The 21,107-nt window shown below is 45.1% G+C and overlaps 1 protein-coding gene across 1 annotated transcript in view; it reads left to right on the plus strand.

The window, feature by feature from the left end:
- The window catches only part of RIN2 (Ras and Rab interactor 2), a 333,537-nt gene that overhangs the window by 119,909 nt on the left and 192,521 nt on the right, over positions 1 to 21,107 (plus strand). Inside the window, exon 2 of the mRNA XM_063918164.1 lies at positions 10,014 to 10,106. Coding sequence (XP_063774234.1) covers positions 10,059 to 10,106 — 48 coding nt within the window. The 5' untranslated portion in view covers positions 10,014 to 10,058. The remainder of the gene's footprint in view (positions 1 to 10,013; positions 10,107 to 21,107) is intronic.

The following is a 21,107-nucleotide window of genomic DNA, read 5'->3' on the forward strand; positions in this document are numbered from 1 at the left end:
CATTTTATTTCATATAGGAATGTGTGTTTTATATATGTGAATGTAACATTTTGGACAGTTTGAAAGGTAAAAGGAATATGGGTAATGTAGGTGGGGTGTACCCTGTAGGAGAATAGGGCAGGAAAATCTACAAGAAGAATTACTAGTAATGCAGCTGAAGGGTAAACTCAATCTGGACCCTGCTACTCCCTGTAACAAAGCCATGGACTCTACATGCTTCATCTCTAACAATTAGTGGATTATTAAATTAGCAAAGAGATCAAATAATCAAAATACAGGCAGAGGTGATGTAAGGTTTGGCAAGATGTCTGTAGAGAGCGTTCAGTTAAATGGGAGCACTGTAATATGTTTTCACATAGCAAATAAGTATTAAAATATACAAATGACCTCAACATACCTCACTGTGCCATTACTGGTAACCAGTGCTTTCTTGTGAGGGTAATCAGCGGTACGCAGCACTGGCACCCTTATGTTTGCTCTAAATTTTTAATTAAAAAATCTATGAAATAATTTTTGAAATTACTAAAATAACTGTATGCGCATATATCCAGTGTGTAGAATCTGCTATAAATCTGGTTCAAATTGTAATTTTAGGTGAGTACCGTCACCTTTTATTCTGCGTACCGCCACCTTTTATTCTGTATACCACCTCCTTTTATTCTGCATACTGCCACCTATTATTCTGCGTACCACCACCTGTTGTTCTGTATACCACCTCTTTTTATTCTGCGTACCACCACCTGTTATTCTGTATACCACCTCTTTTTATTCTGCGTACTGCCACCTATTATTCTGCATACTGCCACCAATTATTCTGCATACCAACTCCATTTATTCTACTTACTGCCACCTGTTATTCTGCATATGACCACCTGTTATTCTGCATACCACCACCTGTTGTTCTGCGTACCACCACCTGTTATTCTGCATACCACTTCCTTTTATTCTGTGTACCACCACCTGTTATTCTGCATACCACTTCCTTTTATTCAGTGTACCACCACCTTTTATTCTGCGTACCACCTCCTGTTATTCTGCATACGACCACCTGTTATTCTGCATACCACCTCCAGTTATTCTGCATATGACCACCTGTTATTCTGCATACCACTACCTCCTGTTCTGCGTACCACCACCTGTTATTCTGCATACCACTTCCTTTTATTCTGTGTACCACCACCTGTTATTCTGCATACCACTTCCTTTTATTCAGTGTACCACCACCTTTTATTCTGCGTACCACCTCCTGTTATTCTGCATACGACCACCTGTTATTCTGCATACCACTACCTGTTGTTCTGCGTACCACCACCTGTTATTCTGCATACCACTTCCTTTTATTCAGTGTACCACCACCTTTTATTCTGCGTACCACCTCCTGTTATTCTGCATACGACCACCTGTTATTCTGCATACCACTACCTGTTGTTCTACGTACCACCACCTGTTATTCTGCATACCACTTCCTTTTATTCAGTGTACCACCACCTTTTATTCTGCGTACCACCTCATGTTATTCTGCATACGACCACCTGTTATTCTGCGTACCACCACCTGTTATTCTGCATACCACTTCCTTTTATTCTGTGTACCACCACCTTTTATTCTGCGTACCACCTCCTGTTATTCTGCGTTCTGCCACCGGTTATTCTGCGTACCGCCTCCTTTTTTATAAAAAAAAGCACTAGTAACATTCTAAAGACAGCTGTATACATTATGAATCATTAAACTGGCAACACCCTACAAGTCTGTGCAAAGCTATAATATGGCATTACTTACAACAATTGACATTTTTCCTTTGCTTACTAACATCATAATAATAATAATAATAATAATAATAATAACTCATATGAATCTATATATCCGGTATGGATGGCACCTGCTTGGTTTTATGCTCTTGTCTGTGTTCTTGTACGTTGTCCCTCATTGCTATGTTTCCTTCCCACATTCCATAGAACACTGCTACTGTATGTTAGCCTGCCTCAGTGTAAATTGGCCCTATTCCTGGTGCTGGTACTGTGATACCTTAATTATATTGTGTGAGTGCACATCACTGCGTAATACGTTGTTGTTATATAAATAGTAATAATAACAATATTCCCAGGAACTAATATGCAGCTGCCTGTGGTACATTTGGGGCCGATTCAGAGCTGATCGTAGATGTGCTAAAAAAAAAGCACATCTACGATCACTCTGACATGCGGGGGGGCGCCCAGTACAGGGCAAGTCCGCAGGGGGACGCCCCGCATGCTGGATCCAGCCCCCCTCCCCCTCACGGCTACCTGCCATATTTCGGGTCGCAGCGGCTGCGTGTGACATCACGCGGCCGCTGCAGCCCACCCCACAACACGTCTGCGTTGTCCGGACCATGCCCCCCAATGCCAGCGCAACGCCCCCCCCCCGACCGCCTCTGACTGTCAATCAGGCAGAGGTGATCGCACAAGTGAGATGCCATCACCAGGCTTCAGCCTGCGAATGCGGCCATAGCAGTGTCCAGGTCTGAATCGGCCCCATTGTCCGGCGTTTTAGGACTACTGAACATTTTTTGATAATTTCGATTTGAAATATTACATTATTGTAGTATTTCACTTGGGGCCTGATTCAGCGATGGACACAGAAGCGCCTGCAGCTGCATGACGTCTATTGTGGTCGCCTGTCTGCAACAGTATGTAAATGCTGCTATGCAGTCTTTCCCTTGGGTACATCTGTGTGTCCAACTGTGCAAGGACTGAGATGCCGCTTTCAGCATCCGTACACACTGTAATACCGATAAGTGCGTCTTTAAACACTACCATCGGTCGCAGCATTGAAAGTCCTATGGCAGGTGCAGTTTCTCCATCTGTGTATGGCCTATTATGTAATCGTTTGTATACACAACCACTTTCACTGACATACACGCGACACTCCTGTAACACACCCATGACGGACCCACTCCGTGCATGAGCTAAGGCACCTACAGTACCTGTCACCACTCAGGAACGTCTACTACATTTTCAATACACCTGTCCGTGTGTGCATCTGAAATCGTAACTGTGACTCTGTGCGGACCCTACTGAGCTGTCAGTATACAGCAAAAAAACAAAGAACAGACCAAGTTCAGCCCTCACTGCAACTTGCACTTTCCGAAGATTAATATTATGCTTGGATGTTGCCAGTGGATTACATAACTACATGGAGGAAAACATATGACTCTGCTCAAGCAAAGTATCTTGGCTCTCTTCCCTAATGAGTTCACATGTGAAGAACCCGTATAACGTATGCTAATCTGATGTTCCAAGATAACATTTTTCATGGAAGCTGTATTATAGTGTATACTGCACACAGTCATGAGGTAAAGTTTATGGGGAAGCTATGTAACCTACCTGTGTGTTTTTAATTCATTAGAGAGAACTTTAAGCTCACATCAGCACTGAGCATACATACAATGCTAACCACTGTGCTACTGAGCACATTCATTGCTCCGCAGAAGCGACAGGGAGCCATGTGCTGTGCTGTGCTGTAACATTATCTACAGCGCCCGGCTCCTGTCACTGAAGTGAAGCCGGCAGTGCAGCCGAGCGTTTCCAGGAATGCTGGTCACGCCCCTGAAGGGAGGCCACATCCCCTTTTTGGCCTCACATGCTCTATTTTGCCTTTGATGCTGAGCTTTATAGTTAAGAGGAGCACATCTCATCCTCAAATATTAGTGAAACAGAATATTTATAGTATTTGTATTCTCTGCTATAGTTTACTTGTTAAACACCCACTTTCACTCAGGTGACATGTCTCATGTGACTAAACATCCTAACCTAAATGTGATTGTAAGTTGTTCGGTGTACACGTCTTTATTTCTCCAAATATCTGCAGTTATTGGTAAAAGCTGTCACATGGCTTGTTGCTGTTAGGTATATTTTGAGCAGATGAATTGCCACGTATATCTAACTTATTATGAAAACATTCTGACATTGTTGCTAGAACCCATTAGAATCTTCTGACTTTCTGCATAAATGTGATCTTAAATATTTTCAGATGTTCACCTAAGTCATAAAAATAGATAAAAAGAAGACGATAAATGAACATCACACAAAAGTATATCATTTAACATGTACTTACTGATCAAAATGGTCCAACATTAAGGGACTAATTCGTCGGTGCGCGCTGGTGCGTCTTCTCTCAGTCGCCCATCTGCGATTTTAATGTAAATGCCATTATGAAGCCCATCTCTGATGTACATTCCTGTATAAAGTCAGGAGTGTCAATGGGATGGCAATCAGCTGTGATCTTGTGTGGGCTTGCTTAATTTTAAAGGCATAAACCGGAGTCTGAAATAAAAAAGTGTGGTCTTCACCACACAGGGTTGTGAAAGCATGCCATGCCGGTAGCAAAGGAGATTTCTGAAGACTTCAGAGAAAGAGTTGCCTGGGCCCAACAGACTGTGAAAGGTTACCAAATGATTTCTTAAGACTTTTGACCTTTTCCAATCCACTGCAAGGCAAATAATGGAGTAATGGAGAAAATTCAAACAATTTTCTAAGACTGCCCAAGAGTCTCTAACCAAAATCATTCCAAGAGCAAGATATGTAATATTCCACTCACAAATAACTTTGGGGTAATAAGACATGATCTTCAGGCCTCTCTTAAGCTGGGTACACACTGGCAGATATATTGACCATTCAAACAAATGGCCAACATATCGCGAGCCCATCGGTGGGTATGTACCCCCAATGGGTCTGTGAATGAGGTTGTTCATATACAGATCGCGTTGGCTATGCAGTGGTTATATAAGATTTATTGGCGAATCTGGCTGTGTGTCCGCCAACTGCCCGTACACTTGCTGCAGGGACCGCCGGTGACTGACATCTCAAGTGGGCAGGCACGTTTAAATGCTCCCCTAGTTGTGATGTCAGGCACAACGCATCAAGTGGAAAATTGGTAAGGGTGTATGCACTTATAAATTGTTAGATAGGTGTGCGGGTCAGCCAGATGTGTATCCAGCTTTACACTGTCAGTGTTTATGAGTAATTTTAATAATTTGCATAAGTTGGATGCCACTATTCTCCGAGAAGTACACTGCTGTCTAAGTTTCTGAAAAACATCTGGATGAGCCAGAAGACCACTGGAAGAATGTTCTGTGGACGGATGAGTCTAAAATTTTAATTTTTGTTTTAAATGAAAAATGTCATGTTTGGGAAAAAACAAACGCTGTATTACAACATAAAAGCCTCATCCCAACCATTAAACACAATGGTGGAAGTGTAAAGGTTTGTGGTTGTTGTGTTGCCATGGGATAAAGACGGATTGTTATCAGTGATGGAACCATGAATTCTAAAATCTACAGGAGAACTTCAGCATATACATTCATGAGCTGAAGCTCAACAGAAGGTGGGTCAGCTAGACAGCAAACCTAAAATCACAAGTCCGTCTAGAACAAAATTGGTTGAAGCAGAAATAATTTACATGTTTTGGAACGGCTTTGTCGAAGATCTTACCCAATAAAAATGATGTGACAGGGCCAGAAGCTGGAATTAATTCAAGAAAGAACTCCAACATCCATTAGTTGAAACGGTTAATTAATGATGGAATAACGGACCAAGGTCTCCAAGCCGATGTGCGGTATGGATAAAAAATGACAGTAAACGTCATTACTGCTCTAGAGGGGGTGCAGGAATCTTAGAGGCACACATACTTTTTACCCAACAAAGACATTTATTGTTCGATCATTTTAATGAATATACTAATTAAAAAGTATATATTTTTCTGTATTATGGGCCTAATTCAAAGTGGATCGCAAAAGCAAAATCTTCCTCTAATGGGCAAAACCAAGTGCACTGCAGGTGGGACAGATGAAACATGTGCAGAGAGAGTTAGATTTGGGTGGGGTGTGTTCAAACTGAAATCTAATATGCGGTGTAAATATAAAGCAGCCAGTATTTACCCTGCACAGAAACTGTCACCCACCCAAATCTAAATATCTCTGCACATGTTACATCTGCCCCGCCTGCAGTGCACATGGTTTTGCCCATGAGAGGAAGATTTTACAGTTTGCAATCCACCTTGATTTAGGTCCCATATGACTTAAATGAAGATCTGAAAACATTTGGTCATATTTATGCAGAAAAATAACCTGTGTGCGTAACTAACTCAGTCTCATCATAGGTTGTATATCCAACCTAGTGCAATGCTGACCCACACCAATACAACAGTTGTGGCTTCAGATGTGACCTTTGCTCTAGTCGTACAGATTTCTGTTACTTTAAGTAAAATTACTCACAGGTGTTTTAGAAGTAGGTTTGTACATTTTGGGCTTGTCGCCAGCAATTAGTATATTTGTTTTTCATCCCAGTAATCCTATGTAACAGATGCAAACTGTGCATAATATAAATAGGTTTGGTATACATTTTCAACGTAATTATGATATATCATCAACTTTGTAGATTTAGCAATTTATTTTGTTCTTTGAATGTCTGTGCATGGAAATATTGAACAAAACTAAAATGTTATACCAGCAGGTGGTTTAGTTTATAGCCAAATGTGCTGATCATATGTCATACATAACTCGTCTTTTTTTTTTTTTTTTGTAGTAATAGCTTGAAACGTAAAGAAATACTTTTATCTGGATAATTGACCAAAAGGGTATTTCAGTAAACCCAGAAAAGCTCTTAAAAAATTAGAACTGTACTATGATCGCTTGTTAAACATAAATTTATTATGTAAATATGGGTTTAAACAAGCTCCTTTAAAATTGTGATTTACTTGTAGATTGCAGTTTAGCTTATTAACATTTGCGAGCATAACCCATTTTATTTATACACGACCATGTATACTGATCACATGTTTCCATAAGGCTCTCATTGGGGTGAAATCACTAAGGTGGGAGTCTTTTTAGAACTGATGATGTTGCTTATAGCAACCAATCAGATTCTACTCTAGCTGCTTCTAGATAAATAGATAAGTAGAATCTGATTGGTAGCTATAGGCAACATCACCAGTTCTAAAAAAAACTCCCACCTTAGTAAATTTTTCCCTATAGGGTCTACAGACAGATGGCACCGTAAACGAGCCCTTTATATCTTCTTTATATAGTAAAGTTTTGTTTCTTGTTTTTTCATTATGTTTACTTTTGCCTTTACAAAAGGTGATCCTGCTGTTTAAGCTGAATCACAACATCACCCATGTAGCCTGTGGGGTGTCCACATTGCCCAAGTTTATTCCGCTTAGTGCTTGGGTTATGGGGCTGATCAGTTACATATTAGGGCAATAAGAAGATATTCGCACACAGAAGCTGATAGCAGACATCTTCTGGTTAATGTATGGGCATGTCTGATAATGATATTACTGTATTCATGTATTATTGGGCAAGCACACACATTGTTCTATCAAAGTAATTGCAGGTGTCTCAGCTTCCAATGACATCCATCATGAGGTCTAGCAGTAATTAAGGGGTAAATTGACTAACCATCGGTTTATCAAAGCTGCAGATGATTGGCGACTTTGAACGTTTGAGTGGCAACTGTAATACGTTCTACACAAGCCTGGTATACCATTTATTACAGTTGCCATTTGAAATCCATTGGTCAAATCTGCTGATTATCAACAGCTGTCACACATCGCTCATTAGTAAATATGGGCCTAATTCAGAGCTGATCGTAGATGTGCGAAAGAACGCACATCTACGATCAAATTCTTTGACATGGGGGGACGGGGACGCCCAGCATGGGGCTAGTAAGCCCCACATGTCAGGCCCTACCACTAGCAGACATACTTTCGCACCTGCTGAGTAGTCCCATGCCTACGCAGCCTAGCTGTGAAGGCAGGCGGCTGGCTACCCACCATGTTTTTGGCCACAGAGGCTGCATGTAACGCCACGCAGCCACCGCGGGCCACCCTGCAAACGGTCCAGACACGCCTTTGTTGTCCAGACTGTGCCCCGAAAAACGCCACCGACGCACCCCGCGACCGCTTCTGCCTGTCAATCAAGCAGAGGCGATCAAACCAGTGAGATGCCTTCGCATCTCACAGTGCGGCTGCTGCGCATGCGCTCACAGCACAGGGCTTCAGCCTGCGATCGCTGCCGCTGCAGCGACTAGGTCTGAATTAGGCCCTATATCCCTAAGAAGTTGGTACCATATGTGACACAGGTTAAGTAAAAAATGCGTAGCCCATTAATATATGTTGGTCAAATTTCTGACTTTTGAAAGTATTCCCAAGTATCTGTATTTGCAGTTTCTACTCCCATTTCCTATCATGCTATAAGAAGGTTAAGTGACAATGATCTCAGTACTGTACATAATCCCTATAGAACAGCGGTGGCCAACCTGTGGCTCTTGAGCCTCATGTGGCTCTTTCTTTATTCAAATGTGGCTCCCGCCACTCGAAGTCATGTGACCACAACAGATCCAGAAACTGCTGCACTCCAGCCAGACAGGCAGCAGCAGCACTACGGAGACTGAGAACTGAGAGAGGTGAGAAACCCACTGGCAAACAGAGGACACATAAGGGGCTGCTGCAATGGCACGAGGTGTATTTTCGGGGGGGATGTAGTGACACATGAGGGTCCTGGCAGGAGTGACACAGGAGAGTGCTGGCAGGAGTGACTCATGGGGGAGCTGGCTGTAGTGACATACTGTAGGAGTGTGCTAGCAGGAGTGACACATGAAGTAGTTGGCTGAAGTGACACAGTAGGGTATGTGGAAGTGGCTTTTTAAATGTATTTTATGTTGGATCTGGCTTTAAAAATGTATTTTATGTGGATCTGGCTTTTTAAATGTATTTTACACCAGAGGCGTGGCCTAGCAGGAACAAGGCCACACCCTATTTTTGAATGTGCGCCTGTGGCTTGATGTCGGCTCTTTGACGTGCCTAACAAGATTTTTTGGCTCTTTGTTTCTGACTTGTTGGCCACCCCTGCTATAGAAGTAAGTGTAGAATACATCAAAGGTTTCCGTCTGAACTGGATTCATCATCAAAGTCAAACATAACAGACTAGGGGTCTGCTTGTGAGAGAAATATTTTTCCTATTATACTGTCCTCCTAAGTCAATATGCTTGATGTTAATAGGTTACTTCATTCAAAAGCTTTCTACACAATGAAAGTTCTAAAAAATGTTTAAAAGCTGCATTTGCTGGAGTCTGGTTATCCTCGTGTATTCAATCCTTAGCTTATATGAGTACATGGGGGGAGGGGGTCTATGATTTTAAATGGTGGCTGAAGGAACACCAGTACCCAATCAGATCATTCACATACTTACAGCAGATATGAGGGTCAGCCTTGTGCCATACAGGGGCAGATTTATTAAGCACGGTGAAGTGATAAATTGGAAGGTGATAAAGTACCAGCCAGTCAGCTCCTAACTGTCATTTTTCAAACCCAGCCTGTGACATAGTAGTTAAGATCTGATTGGCTGGTCCTTTATCACCATCCACTTTATCACTTCACCGAACTTAATAAATCTGCCCCACAGTGACTTATCCCCTTGACACATTATGTTAGGGATGACATGGATAATGTGGTGGTGTGTTGAGTGTAATGGAATCATGTAGAAAGCCACAGACTTGGAGTTCAGTGGACGGAACAGGGTCACCAATAGCAGGGAGTAGAAGTGTAGGGCGCCTATCAAATTGGGGTAGGAAGATTGTGGTAACTGAACATTAATTGTTTTGCCTTAGCATGATATAAAGTGATTGGCCCCTTTTTTTTCCTTCTGTGCCTCATTTTCCCAGTCTCGGTCTGTAATACAACATGTTTTTTTTATAATTATAGCAAAAGCAAAGAGGAAAAACACACATGAAACAATAAATGCACTTCCAACACCAGTCACTGACCACTAAATTCACTTTAATGGCCTCACAGCCCCTGTCTCTGTGCCTAACAAATGTGTGCTAGGGGTGAGACTGGAGGAGGCTGTGCTAGGGAAGAAGTGGATGGGCACTGTTGACAGAAAAGCTCTTGGCAGGGTGCGTGTTGTGACGGATTCTGTGGATTGTAGAGGAATTTCCTACAGACAGCACTAACCATTAACATGTCTTTGCTCTCAGAATAGCTGGGAAAACAGAGGCGCCGTCCAGTGCAAGTCTGCCCAGATGACAATGGAAGTGTGTCGGACAGAAGATCGAGAGAGCTTCTTTAAGGTACAGAGATAGTTTCATATATTATTTTACTTGTATATTACCTAGTGGTTACAGCGAGCTCACATGCATGGTGCTGGCAGCTTCTGCAGTTACTCAGGATCTGCGGAAGGTCTGAAGTTGTAGTGGTGCATTTTGTTGATATTCGTCTCCCCCATTGTAAAGCAATTGACGACTACTACAGACTGCTATGAAGCTATTGCCGTGAGAAGCTCCTTGGTGGTACAGCAGTGTTTCCCATCCTTGTTCCTCGAGGCACACTAACAGTCCAGGTTTTAGTGATATCCATGCTTGAGCACAGATGGGCAAATCAAAATAACTGAGGTTCTAATTACATCAGCTATGCTCAAGTATGGATATCCTTAAAACCTGGACTGTTAGACTGCCTTGAGGACCATGGTTGGAAAAGCAAACATTTGTAAAAATCTATAAATCTGTATTTGGAAAATAGCCAGTCAGTCCAATCTATGCTATCCATGAACAGTACTTTAAATAAGACATCAGTGTATTTCAGAGGCAGCAGTGCTTGTTATTATAGTATTGATGGAAGTTGGTTAAGGTTACTTGCTTAACTCGTTTAACATCATACATAAATGTGTGTAACATAGCCTTCTAATATAGGCATTTCATATATTGTGCATCACATAAACAACACACAGGGGTATATTTACTAAGGTCCCGATTTTGACCGAGATGACGTTTTTTCTTCAAAGTGTCATTTCGGGAATTTACTAAGCAAAAATCTCGGCAGTGATGAGGGCATTCGTAATATTTTGGAAGTCCTAGGAAAAAATCACGAATCAATACACCATTGGTCAAATACGCCTGCAATTTGGTAGAAATCGGTAATTTACTAAAAAGTGCAAATCACAAACACTGCTTACAATAGCCAAACACTGCCGTGCTGAAATACAATTCGTGAAAAAGTGCTAAAAATAAACAGACCTGCTTTTTCCCCCCGTGTTTGGATAGGCATGCACAGATCCATGAGATCCGTGCATGTTTTTCAGTGGGAAGGGGTGTGAAAGTGTTAATTTAAAAAAAAAATGCGTGGGGTCCCCCCTCCTAAGCAAAACCAGCCTCGGGCTCTTTGAGCCGGCTCTGGTTGAAAAAATATGGGGGGAAAAATTATAGGGGTTCCCCCATATTTAAACAACCAGCACCGAGTTCTGCGCCTGGTCCTGGTTCCAAAAATACGGGGGACAAAAAGCGTAGGGGTCCCCCGTATTTCTGAAACCAGCACCGGGCTCCACTAGCCAGATACATAATGCCACAGCCGGGGGACACTTTTATCTAGGTCCCTGCGGCCCTGGCATTACATAACCAACTAGTCACCCCTGGCCGGGGTACCCTGGAGGAGTGGGGACCCCTTCAATCAAGGGGTCCCCCTCCTCCAGCCACCCAAGGGCCAGGGGTGAAGCCCGAGGCTGTCCCCCCCATCCAAGGGCTGCGGATGGGAGGCTGATAGCCTTTTTGTCAAAAAATGAATATTGTTTTTAGTAGCAGTACTACAAGTCCCAGCAAGCCTCCCCCGCAAGCTGGTACTTGGAGAACCACAAGTACCAGCATGCGGTGGAAAACCGGGCCCGCTGGTACCTGTAGTACTACTACTAAAAAAAATACCCCAATAAAAACATAAGACACACACCTTGAAAGTATAACTTTAATACATACATCCACACCTCCATATACACATACCTATGTTCACACGAGGGTCGGTCCTCTTCTCCATGTAGAATCCATGGGGTACCTGTTGAAAAAAATTATACTCACAAAATCCAGTGTAGAAGGCTCCTCTTTTAATCCATTTGTAATCCTGGTACTTTGCAAAATAACAAAACGGACACCCGACCTCGCACTGAAAGGGGCCCCATGTTTTCACATGGGACCCCTTTCCCCGAATGCCAGGAACCCTCTCTGACTTATGTCTAAGACGGTTCCATCAGCCAATCAGGGAACGCCACGTTGTGGCATCCTCCTGATTGGCTGTGTGCTCATGTAGTGTATGACAGGCAGCACACGGCAGTGTTACAATGTAGCGCCTATGCGCTCCATTGTAACCAATGGTGGGAACTTTGTGGTCAGCGGTGAGGTTACTTTCGGTCAACCGCTGACCACAAAGTTCCCACCATTGGTTACAATGGAGCGCATAGGCGCTACATTGTAACACTGCCGTGTGCTGCCTGTCATACACTACAGGAGCACACAGCCAATCAGGAGGGTGCCACAATGTGGCGCTCCCTGATTGGCTGATGGAACCGTCTTAGACATAAGTCAGAGGGGGTTTCTGGCATTCGGGGAAAGGGGTCCCATGTGAAAACATGGGGCCCCTTTCAGTGCGAGGTCGGGTGTCCGTTTTGTTATTTTGCAAAGTACCTGGATTACAAATGGATTAAAAGAGGAGCCTTCTACACTGGATTTTGTGAGTATAATTTTTTTCAACAGGTACCCCATGGATTCTACATGGAGAAGAGGACCGACCCTCGTGTGAACATAGGTAAGTATGTGTATATGGAGGTGTGGATGTATGTATTAAAGTTATACTTTCAAGGTGTGTGTTTTATGTTTTTATTGGGGTATTTTTTTAGTAGTAGTACTACAGGTACCAGCGGGCCCGGTTTTCCTCCGCATGCTGGTACTTGTGGTTCTCCAAGTACCAGCTTGCGGGGGAGGCTTGCTGGGACTTGTAGTACTGCTACTAAAAACAATATTCATTTTTTGACAAAACGGCTATCAGCCTCCCATCCGCAGCCCTTGGATGGGGGGGACAGCCTCGGGCTTCACCCCTGGCCCTTGGGTGGCTGGAGGGGGGGGACCCCTTGATTGAAGGGGTCCCCACTCCTCCAGGGTACCCCGGCCAGGGGTGACTAGTTGGTTATGTAATGCCAGGGCCGCAGGGACCTAGATAAAAGTGTCCCCCGGCTGTGGCATTATGTATCTGGCTAGTGGAGCCCGGTGCTGGTTTCAGAAATACGGGGGACCCCTACACTTTTTGTCCCCCGTATTTTTGGAACCAGGACCAGGCGCAGAGCCCGGTGCTGGTTGATTAAATATGGGGGAACCCCTGACATTTCCCCCCCCCATATTTTTGCAACCAGGACCGGCTCAAAGAGCCCGAGGCTGGTTTGGCTTAGGAGGGGGGACCCCACGCAAATTTTTTTTGGATTTTAACACTGATTACAATTTTTTAAAAGGTGCACAATGAAGCCCAGCACGGATCTCTCAGATCCGGCCGAGATTCATTGTGCTAAAGTCGGCAGTGTTTTACAAGTCACTCACGTAAAACACTGCCTAAAAAAACGAATGACATCGACATCGGTAAATCCGACACTGCAGAATACGACAGCTTAGTAAATTAGCCGTAATAAATTCAAAAAGTTGCAACTTTACACTTTCGATGTCATTCGTGATTGAACTTTGACCTCAAACGGGAAAATACGAATTTTAGTAAATATACCCCACAGTGAGCCCACATTAGCAATGGAATGCTTATGTGATGGACATGGGGGGTAATTCCAAGTTGATCGCAGCAGGAATTCTGTTAGCAACTGGGCAAAACCATGTGCACTGCAGGGGGGACAGATATAACATGTGCAGAGAGAGATAGATTTGGGTGTGGTGAGTTCAATCTGCAATCTAATTTGCAGTGTAAAAATAAAGCAGCCAGTATTTACCCTGCACAGAAACAAAATAACCCACCCAAATCTAACTCTCTCTGCACATGTTATATCTGCCCCCCCTGCAGTGCACATGGTTTTGCCCAACTGCTAAAAAATGTCCTGCTGCGATCAACTTGGAATTACCCCCATGGTTGTGTAGGGAAGGTGGAAACAGGTGATTGCACAGAGCTCTGTCCAGTCACCACCTGCACAGATACAGAGCTGTATACATTTCAGATAGCTAAGGTCAGCGTGCACAGAAGTGTCAGAGTATTAATTGTCAGTGTATTAAATAGTATAGTGAAAACTACATACACTGGGGTTTATTTACTAAGATTCGTAATTTCCGAAAAAAGGTCAAAGTTCAATCACGAATGACATCGACAGTGTAAAACTGCAACTTTTTGAATGGATTACGACTAATTTACTAAGCTGTCGTATTCGTGTTTTTCTTTGCTTCCGATGTCGATGTCATTCGTGTTTTTTTACCTAATTTAACGGCAGTGATTAGCAAAACACTGCCGGTTTTTTTTACAATCAATCTCGGCCGGATTTGTGTGATCCGTGCTGGGTTTTTTTTTTTTAAAGTAAACAATGTAATTTTTTAAAAAAAAATGCGTGGGGTCCCCCCTCCTAAGCATAACCAGCCTCGGGCTCTTTGAGCCGATCCTGGTTGCAGAAATATGTGGAAAAAAATGACAGGGGTTCCCCCATATTTAAGCAACCAGCATCGGGCTCTGCGCCTGGTCCTGGTCCCAAAAATACGGGGGACAAAAAGAGTAGGGGTCCCCCGTATTTTTAAAACCAGCACCGGGCTCCACTAGCTGGACAGATAATGCCACAGCCGGGGGTCACTTTTATATAGTGCCCTGCGGCCGTGGCATCAAAAATCCAACTAGTCACCCCTGGCCGGGGTACTCTGGGGGAGTGGGGACCCCCTCAATCAAGGGGTCCCCCCCCCCCAGCCACCCAAGGGCCAGGGGTGAAGCCCGAGGCTGTCCCCCCCCATCCAATGGGCTGCGGATGGGAGGGCTGATAGCCTTTGTTGTAAAATAAAATATATTGTTTTTAGTAGCAGTACTACAAGTCCCAGCAAGCCTCCCCCGCATGCTGGTACTTGGAGAACCACAAGTACCAGCATGCGGCGGAAAAACTGACCCGCTGGTACCTGTAGTACTATTACTAAAAAAATACCCAAAAAAACACAAGACACACACACCGTGAAAGTATAATTTTATTAAATACATACATACACACATACATACATACTTACCTTAAGTTCCCACGCAGGTCGGTCCTCTTCTCCAGTAGAATCCAAGGGGTACCTGTTGAAAAAATTATACTCACGAGATCCAGTGGTCCAGGCTCCTCGGCAAATCCAGGGTTAATCCACGTACTTGAATAAAATAAAAAAAACGCTGTCACGACCACGAACTGAAAGGTGACCCATGTTTGCACATGGGTCACCTTGCCCCGAATGCCAGAAACCCACTTTGCCTTCTGGCTAAGTGGGTTTCTTCAGCCAATCAGGGAGTGCCACGTTGTAGCACTCTCCTGATCAGCTGTGTGCTCCTGTCTTCACTGACAGGCAGCACGCGGCAGTGTTACAATGTAGCGCCTATGCGCTACATTGTAACCAATGATGGGAACTTTCTGCCCTGCGGTTGACCTAAAGTGACGTCACCGCTGAGCAGAAAGTTCCCATCATTGGTTACAATGTAGCGCATAGGCGCTACATTGTAACACTGCCGTGTGCTGCCTGTCAGTGAGGACAGGACCACACAGCTGATCAGGAGAGTGCTACAACGTGGCACTCCCTGATTGGCTGAAGAAACCCACTTAGCCAGAAGGCAAAGTGGGTTTCTGGCATTCGGGGCAAGGTGACCCATGTGCAAACATGGGTCACCTTTCAGTTCGTGGTCGTGACAGCGTTTTTTTATTTTATTCAAGTACGTGGATTAACCCTGGATTTGCCGAGGAGCCTGGACCACTGGATCTCGTGAGTATAATTTTTTCAACAGGTACCCCTTGGATTCTACTGGACAAGAGGACCGACCTGCGTGGGAACTTAAGGTAAGTATGTATGTATGTGTGTATGTAATAAAATTATACTTTCACGGTGTGTGTGTCTTGTGTTTTTTTGGGTATTTTTTTAGTAATAGTACTACAGGTACCAGCGGGCCAGTTTTTCCGCCGCATGCTGGTACTTGTGGTTCTCCAAGTACCAGCATGCGGGGGAGGCTTGCTGGGACTTGTAGTACTGCTACTAAAAACAATATCTTTTATTTTTCAACAAAGGCTATCAGCCCTCCCATCCGCAGCCCATTGGATGGGGGGGGGACAGCCTCGGGCTTCACCCCTGGCCCTTGGGTGGCTGGGGGGGGGGACCCCTTGATTGAAGGGGTCCTCACTCCCCCAGGGTACCCCGGCCAGGGGTGACTAGTTGGATTTTTGATGCCACGGCCGCAGGGCGCAGTATAAAAGTGACCCCCGGCTGTGGCATTATCTGTCCAGCTAGTGGAGCCCGGTGCTGGTTTTAAAAATACGGGGGACCCCTACTCTTTTTGTCCCCCGTATTTTTGGGACCAGGACCAGGCGCAGAGCCCGATGCTGGTTGCTTAAATATGGGGGAACCCCTGTCATTTTTTTCCCCATATTTCTGCAACCAGGATCGGCTCAAAGAGCCCGAGGCTGGTTATGCTTAGGAGGGGGGACCCCACGCAATTTTTTTTAACAACAAAAAACACTTTCCCACCCCTTCCCATTGATATACATGCACGGATCTCATGGATCCCTGCATGCATCTCAAATCACGAATAAAAAAAGCAGGTCTGTTTTTTTTTAGGACTTTTTTGCGAATTGTAATTTTTCACGGCAGTGTTTTGTGTTTTTTTGCTTAGTAAATGACCGAGATTCGTATCTAAACAGGCGTAATTTGACCGATGGTGTATTCATTCGTAATTTTTTACCTGAACTAGCAAAAAATTACGAATGCCCTCATCACTGCCGTGATTAGTGTTTAGTAAATGACCGAGATTGACCGAGATGACACTTTGATGAAAAAACGGCATCTCGGTCAAAATCGGGAGCTTAGTAAATATACCCCACTGTGTGCGGAAAGATCATCCCAATTTCACCTTCAGTTCCTGAGTAAGATAATGTGGTGGTGATAGTAAAACATGCAGGTCACTGGGGAAGGAAGGTCTTTTTGTAGTCCATGACCTAAATAGTGCAGTGTGCAGTGTTTAATATCAATGTGATACTAATGAATATACAGCTGGTATTCAGCATTACTACTCCGGCAAGGTCAGGGGTTAAAGTGAGCCAGAATGGCGTTCAGCCTCCTCCGGCTCACCTAACCTGATGTGTGCCGGCGCCGCAGGGAGGTGCCGGGCGCCCGCTGAGATTGTGTTATCAGCGGTGCCCGGCTCTCCCGAAGCTGGCGGCAGGAGCTCACTACTGAGCTCCTGCTTCCGGCTCCCGGCTCTGTCAATGCGCGCTATGAGAGAGACGTGAAGACATCTCTCTCATAGTGCTGGGGAGCAGAGTGAAGCGGACCGCCAGGAGGATCACAGCGGAAGCGGGGATTGGTAAGAATGGTGTTTTTTTGTTTTTTTTTAAACGTGTGTAACTACTACTGGTGGCATAACTACAGGGGGGCTAAACTACAGGGGCTAACTACAAAGGGGCAAGCTACTGGGGGCATTACTACTTGTGGCAAACTACTGGGGGCAAACATACAGGGGCGCATTACTACGGAGGGCATAACTACAGGGGCACAGTACTACTGGGGGTATAACTACAGGGGCATTACTACTTGGGGCAAACTACCTGGGGTTAAACTACAGGGGCGCATTACTACTGGGGGCATTACTACAGGGGGGCATTACTACTGGGGGCATTACTACTGGGGGCATAACTACAGGGGCGCATTACTACTGGGGGGAATTACTACTTGGGGCAAACTACATGGGGCTAAACTACATGGGCTAAACGACTGGGGGCATTACTACTGGCGACATTACTACTGGGGACAATACTACACAGGGGCATTACCATTAAGGGCATTACTAATAGTGGCACTACTAATGAGGGCATTGTAAAGGGGGCACTTCATAAGGGGCATCACTCCTGGGGACATAAGGGGCATTACTACTGGGGGCATTGCATAAGGGGCACCACTACTATGGGCTCTATATAAGGGGCACTACCAGTACAGTGGACATTGCATAAGGAGCACTACTACTGTGGGCATTGTAAAAGGTGCGCTACTGCTGTGGGCATTGTGTATTACGGGGTGCTACTGCTGTCATCATTATGTGTATTAGGGGTGCTACTACTGTGGGCATTATTACTATTGTGTGACCACGCCCCTTTCTTTTTTAGACCACGCCCCAATACCTTTATTGGATGGGCGCTGGGGGAGAGGGGGTGAGTACCACCACCTCTCTAGGACCACTTTAAGCACTGAGCGAGGTCAAGCTATGTCTCCCTCCAAAGCAGCGTCCTCCACTCAGTTGCTGGCCTAACGCTGCCAGCGATGTGCTTCTGAGTCATACGCATGCGCAACAACCAGTCTGCTTATGTGCATTTCGCTTTCACCTGGTGGGGATCCAGCAATGCCAGGAAGCTTCACATATATAGTTGGCAAGAGTGGTACATGTGCAAACAACAGTAACCTTAGTTTAGCACTGTTTTTATACATGCTGAAAGTAGGACATAACCCCTTTAGTGAGTGCTAAAAGGGTTATGTATCATTGATAAATGGGGCCCATGGTTAGTGGTCACATTGTATTTTAAGAAGAGATGAGCGGGTTCGGATTTACCTGGTTTTACTCTGATCTCAAAAACAGTATCTTATTGGCTATCGGCTCTCACGTGTTTTGGATAGCCAATAATATAAATCCAAACTTGCGCTAGTTTGGCGAAAAGAACCAAGTAAATCAGAATCTCTAATTTTAAGGGGTCCAACACAGTTATTTCTTAACAAGAGAGGAAAGTTACAATGCTGCACCCACATAACAAGCCACTGAGCTGCATGGTATCCGTTCAGATGGTCGACCATGATATGGTCGACAGTCATTAGGTCGACCACTATTGGTCGACATTGACATGGTCGACATGGACACATGGTCGACACATGAAATGTCGACATGTGAAAAGGTCGACATAAGATTTTGAACTGTTTTTTTTGGGGGGGGGACTTTTCCATACTTTACGATCCACGTGGACTACGATTGGAACGGTAATCTGTGCCGAGCGAAGCGGTAGCGGAGCGAAGGCACCATGCCCGAAGCATGGCGAGCCATGCGAGGGGACGCGGTGCACTAATTGGGGTTCCCAGTCACTTTACGCAAAAAACAACACCCAAAAAAGTAAAAAAACTCCTGTCGACCTTTTCATGTGTCGACCTTTCATGTGTCGACCATGTGTCCATGTTGACCATGTCAATGTCGACCAATAGTGGTCGACCTAATGACTGTCGACCATTACATGGTCGACCATTCATACCGGAACCGAGCTGCATCAGGTGTTACACCTAATAGATCTTCTGATAGGCAAGGTTTCTCTGGCTGGGTCCACAGGATTATCCACAGGATAACATTGGGATATTGTCGAGCGACAGCGAAAATGGCACCAACACGGTCACGAGCTTTCTGGCCTCCCAGGATGCATTGGGGCCTCCACTATATAGTCCCGCCCACTGACTCAGTCAGATCAGTTTTTTGCTTGGTGCGGCAGGAAGCCGCATGGTCACAGGGCTGCTGTGAAAGCATCCTTAAGTTTTCATTAATTTATTTTTATAGACTTACTGTTTTGGTTTTTGAGCGACTTCTCTTAACAGCGTCTTTAACGCATATTAGACAGAGTCGCTCCAACAACTCCCCACTGGGTCGCAACAACGCTTACCTCCGCGGTACAGTGCTGTCTCGACGGGCGTCTGTGTCGGATGTTCTAGCAGGTCCAGCAGACGTAACCAGGCTGTGGCCGGAGCATGGGGAGACGGTGAGTCTATGGACTTCCTCTTACTAGAGGGGTCAGGACACAGCTACACTGATTTGGTGGAGACTACAAACAGTGTGTTGATGCGCCGAACATCTCGAGTGTGACAGCGCTACGCTCCGGGGATCATAGGCGCCAGGACTAGGTAGAGGCCGCGATCCTGGGAGTTTAAGTCAACAGGAGGTTTCAGACGCTCTCCTGGCCGCCCCTCCTCCGAGTTCATGGCCAGTTCCCGCGTGTCTCTCGTTTCATGAACTGAATGACCTCACTTCCGACTCAGACGCTACCACGAGGGTACTCGGTCGCAGCTTAGACGCTGCGGTTGTGTACACTGGATATAAACCCGCCCAGACCGAGTCGCAGGCCTTTAGCGTCTGCATACACGTGGAGTCGCTCAGCGTCCGTGTCCGTTGGTGAGCGTCCGTGTCCGTTATCAGTTACCAAGAGCGGCAGTGTACACCAGTAGCGTCTGAATCCACTCAGCGTCTTACGAGCGTCTTTGCTTGGATATGGAAGTGTGGTGAGTCTCCCTGTATCCCGCTCCCTGGAGGCAGGGTATACAGTACTAAAAATTCCTTCTACTTTTTAGTATGCACTGTTAATTTTTAGTACCTATTGCATATGAGACCTGTATATTACTGTGTTTTCTGCATGTTATGTTGAAATTAGAACCAGTTAAAACAGAAGTACAATTTTCCTACTTATGTATAAGTTATTATGGAGGTTGTATTCTCATATGACAATGTCTAATGCTTTAACATGTGCCTGACTGCTAGTATGTGTGCTGACTTTTCTGTGTAATGTCAGTCCTGTTCTGACCCTCAAATCAGGTGCACTGTGGTCAGAATGATCTCACCTCTATATACTGACATATAGGGTGTTTCTCTGACGTCCTAGTGGATGCTGGGAACTCCGAAAGGACCATGGGGAATAGCGGCTCCGCAGGAGACTGGGCACAAAAGTAAAAGCTTTAGGACTAGCTGGTGTGCACTGGCTCCTCCCCCTATGACCCTCCTCCAAGCCTCAGTTAGATTTTTGTGCCCGAACGAGAAGGGTGCAATCTAGGTGGCTCTCCTAAACTGCTTAGAGTAAAAGTTTAAATTAGGTTTTTTATTTTCAGTGAGTCCTGCTGGCAACAGGCTCACTGCATCGAGGGACTAAGGGGAGAAGAAGCGAACTCACCTGCGTGCAGAGTGGATTGGGCTTCTTAGGCTACTGGACATTAGCTCCAGAGGGACGATCACAGGCCCAGCCATGGATGGGTCCCAGAGCCGCGCCGCCGTCCCCCTTACAGAGCCAGAAGAGCAGAAGAGGTCCGGAAAATCGGCGGCAGAAGACGTCC

Source organism: Pseudophryne corroboree, chromosome 4 (assembly GCF_028390025.1).
Source record: "Pseudophryne corroboree isolate aPseCor3 chromosome 4, aPseCor3.hap2, whole genome shotgun sequence".
NCBI classification, from domain to species: domain Eukaryota; kingdom Metazoa; phylum Chordata; class Amphibia; order Anura; family Myobatrachidae; genus Pseudophryne; species Pseudophryne corroboree.